The sequence below is a fragment of the Nannospalax galili genome, unplaced genomic scaffold (genome assembly GCF_000622305.1).
Source record: "Nannospalax galili isolate Female #2095 unplaced genomic scaffold, S.galili_v1.0 scaffold810, whole genome shotgun sequence".
Lineage (NCBI taxonomy): Eukaryota > Metazoa > Chordata > Mammalia > Rodentia > Spalacidae > Nannospalax > Nannospalax galili.
Genome location: NW_008329132.1, coordinates 404,572 through 408,042, shown reverse-complemented (window position 1 = coordinate 408,042; position 3,471 = coordinate 404,572). Strand labels below are relative to the sequence as shown.

General features: G+C 52.2%; 1 protein-coding gene across 2 annotated transcripts in view; it reads right to left on the bottom strand.

Moving 5' to 3' along the window:
* Ebf3 (EBF transcription factor 3) overlaps nucleotides 1-3,401 on the bottom strand; it is a 124,248-nt gene extending 120,847 nt beyond the window's left edge. For both annotated transcript variants that reach the window (XM_017797835.1, XM_017797836.1), the window contains exons 1-3: nucleotides 3,252-3,401; nucleotides 2,822-2,885; nucleotides 2,073-2,128 (exon numbers count right to left, since the gene is read on the bottom strand). In XM_017797835.1, coding sequence (XP_017653324.1) covers nucleotides 2,073-2,084 — 12 coding nt within the window. In that variant the 5' untranslated portion in view covers nucleotides 2,085-2,128; nucleotides 2,822-2,885; nucleotides 3,252-3,401. The remainder of the gene's footprint in view (nucleotides 1-2,072; nucleotides 2,129-2,821; nucleotides 2,886-3,251) is intronic.
* Between the last annotated feature and the right edge of the window lie 70 nt (nucleotides 3,402-3,471).

Sequence of the window (3,471 nt, the reverse complement as noted above, 5' to 3'; positions counted from 1 at the left end):
GCCAAGGGTGCGCGCACGCCGGCGCCCAGCCCGACTCCACCGCCCGCAACCGCGGCCCCGCCGCCCTCGCCGCACGCCCGGCCCGGCCCGGCCCGGCCTCGCCGCCCGCCTCGAGGCCGCTGGGGGAGGGGCAGGAGGCGGGGGCGAGCCTCGAGGAGCGGGCAGAAAATTCCTCCAAAGGGGAGGGCTGTTCCCGACCCCCCACCCCTGAAAATTATCTGGAAATTGCTTCCAACCTCCTCTGGCTCTTTGCTGCACTTCCCGGCGGACGAAGCCCTTTCTGCCCCGCGCCCGAGACGGGCTCCCCGGGAACAGTCTCCAGAGCCTCGGTCCCCAGCCGGGAGCCCGCCGATCCACAGAAGTGATGGGAGTCACCGCAGGCCAAGGAGCCGCCTGGGGCTGCAGGCGCGCGGCCTGGGCGACGCCCGCCCTTCTGCAGGAATGGCTTGTCTTCCGATGGAGCCCCGTATTTGTATTTGATTTATCTTTTATTTTGTAGCACAAACAGAAATCCATAAACTGTCGGTTCAGCGCCATTGACTCTTTGATCAGTTACTGGGCTATTTCTTTCTTTTTTGCCCCCATTCCCGTCAGTGAGAGATTAAATGCTTTTATTTTCTGCGCTGTGTACACAGCAAAGGTACTAAGCTAAATGAACAATAAAAGTGTACTTTAAAGGAAGCCTCCTGCTCCTCCTGTATGCGTGGCACAGGAACTCAGCAGTGCCAGCAAAAACCTCCTAATTAGACTACAGCGATTTCGAAAACATTCAGCCCTGCATACAAAGGAAATAGCAGCAGCCTGACCCACGGCAGGCTGTGTGAATCCAGGGTTTCTGTGCATCGGTGAAACCATCGCAGAGGGGACACCGCGGTCTTTGTCAGAGAGACCGTTTTACCTGTCAGATCTGTTTTACTCCAAGAGAAAAACCACACAGCTCAGCTACTGCAGATACTAAAACCTGAGCCCTGGCTGCCTAGGTAAGGGCAAAGTTTTTCAAGGGGAAATAAAATGTGCAAACTAATTGTGCTCAGAGCCAGGGAGGCATGTGTGTGCTGAGTTTCAGGAAGCACAAGGAGTCTTCCACTTGGCTCACAATTCTGAAAGTTAGCATCAAAAATAAAGGGGCGACTTCCATTTCAAGTGTGAAATGAGGCTTGCAAGTGTATTCTAAAGCAATCCCTGAAGGGTATATTAAATTTAGGAATTGGATACAGACACACAGACCCAGCACTCCATTTTAAGAAAGTAGAAACAATATCCTTAAAATAAAAACAACACCACCACCCCCCTGCTCAAAGTCATCAGGGACTGAACCAGTCAAAAAAGCAATAAGGCCCTTTTCTGCAGTTAATCACATTACTGATAGCCAATAGTTATCATCAGGAAAGTTGACCAAGACAGGTTAAATAATTTAATAAGGAACTCCTTGTAATTATGTTATTTACAAGCTCTGACAGAGGGTGGGAGAGAGCAGCTTGGTGGATGAGTTTGAGTGACCCCTGGAGCTCAGAGTTTGAATTATGGAGATTGGGGGGCTGGGAGGTGAGGCTGGACTAGAGAACAAGGTGACTTTTCACCCCAGCACATTTAACTTTTAAATCCAAATACACGTCTCCTGTTACTAGACCATGACACTAGGAAAGGAGGGGAAGAATTAACTAATCAAGCCCAACTAGATGGGCTTTGGAAAGGAGTTAGCCGCCTTTGTTGGGGTGGGGGGTCATGAAAGGATTCCAAGTAGAGAGACATTTAAAAATAAACAAGGGGATCCTAAAATTTTTCTGTCAAATGTTAATTACCATAATTAATTAAGACAATTTGATCCCAATCACAAGGCATTTAATAAAGCATATATGTCCTGTCCTGTGACAGCATAAACTACTGTACCAATCACTCCATTTATTCCAATAAATATGGAATTCTCATTAGGATGTCAAGGAAGCTAAAGGAAAAACACAGAAGATCCATTTGTCTACTCTCCCGAAGTCTCAGGACAACCCCAATTCAGCAGCAAGGACAGAGAAACAGAAAATAAAAACTAAACGAGTGCACAACAGAAACTCTCTCACCTGTTTGGTCATTGAATCTATGAGGCGGACGTACAAGTCCTGTTCTGTTCTGACGCCTGCAAAAAACAAAAAACAAAAAGAGAGAGAGAGAGAGAGAGACAAATTCTCAACAGGACTTTAGTGTGCATCTCAGGAAGTCGGTACCTGGGGCTCATGCTTGGTGCTGAGGCAAAACTTAGGCCGACCCCTACTAGAGGGAGGCAGAGAACCGTCATCGCCTCTCACTTTCTTTTCTTAAGGAAACGCCTTAGGACTTTCAGGGTTTACATTCGAAGGTGCAAGGCATTTGCGTGGCACAGAGCAGGCTCTTGCCGCCCTGGGCCCATGCGGTCGTTTATTTTTAGCAAAGAGAAAACACCTAGTGGGGTCCTGGGAGTCCGAGCTCCTTCCAGCGCCTCTCGAGGATTTTTTTTTTTTCTAAACCGTGCAAAGGAAGTAAGTTATGCTCGGTTTATGGAGCTACCCCATCCCAATAATTAACATTAATTTGCAAAATTGAAAAAAGTCACTTAAAAGTGATGTTCTGCAGGACCTCCATCGATCCCTTTTTACTTTCCACTTCAAGCCCACCGGTTAATCATGTGAAGTGCCATCGACTTATCGATCGTTTATGTTTTGTTTTCCTTCTATGGCATGAGAAGATTTCGTGTTTACATCCATGTCATTTTAATCTCAAAATCTTTATGTCCTGGAAGGTCGCAGGAAGGGAGAGCAGCACGCCGGGGCGGGCAGCGGGCGCCGGTACTCACCGTTACTGTACAGTAGCTGCAGCTTATAGTGGATGCCGTTGTTGGTTTTCTCGTTGTTTGGCTCCTGCAAGCAACGATAAATAAGTGCATTTAGTGCGGCCGCGCCAGGCGCGACTACCGCGCTCAATCCCCCTCCACGACCGCGGCCCCTGGGCCTCGCGCGGCGGGCGGGATGCCTGGCTCGGAGCAGCGCGGTGATGTCACTGTTCCAGCTGGAAGCCCAGCGTCCCCCGCGCCCCCAGTGAGTCCGAGGGCGCAGAGAAGTTGTCCGGCCCTCGGCGGGACCCGGGCGGCCGCACGTGGCGGCGGGGTCGCGGGGCGCGGCGGTCCCGGTTCCGCCGCCGGGGGGGGGGGGCTCTCGGACCCCTCGCGCAGCCTCACCGCCTCCCGCGCCTGGAGAGGGCGGGCGCGCCGGCCCGTGCGCACTTACTTTCTCTTTCTCCACAAAGTCCACGAAAGCGGTCCTTTCTATCTCCACCGGCTGCCCCTGCCTGTCGTAGAGCGCCAGCACGAAGTGGAAGAAATTGGATTTCCGGAGGTTGGAAGGCGGCTGCTTTTCGAAGTGCGCCCGCGCCAGCCCCACGCCGCTGCAGGAGGAAAGGGACAGCGGCCGGGTGAGCGGCGCGGCGCGGGCCGGCGCGGGGGGCCGG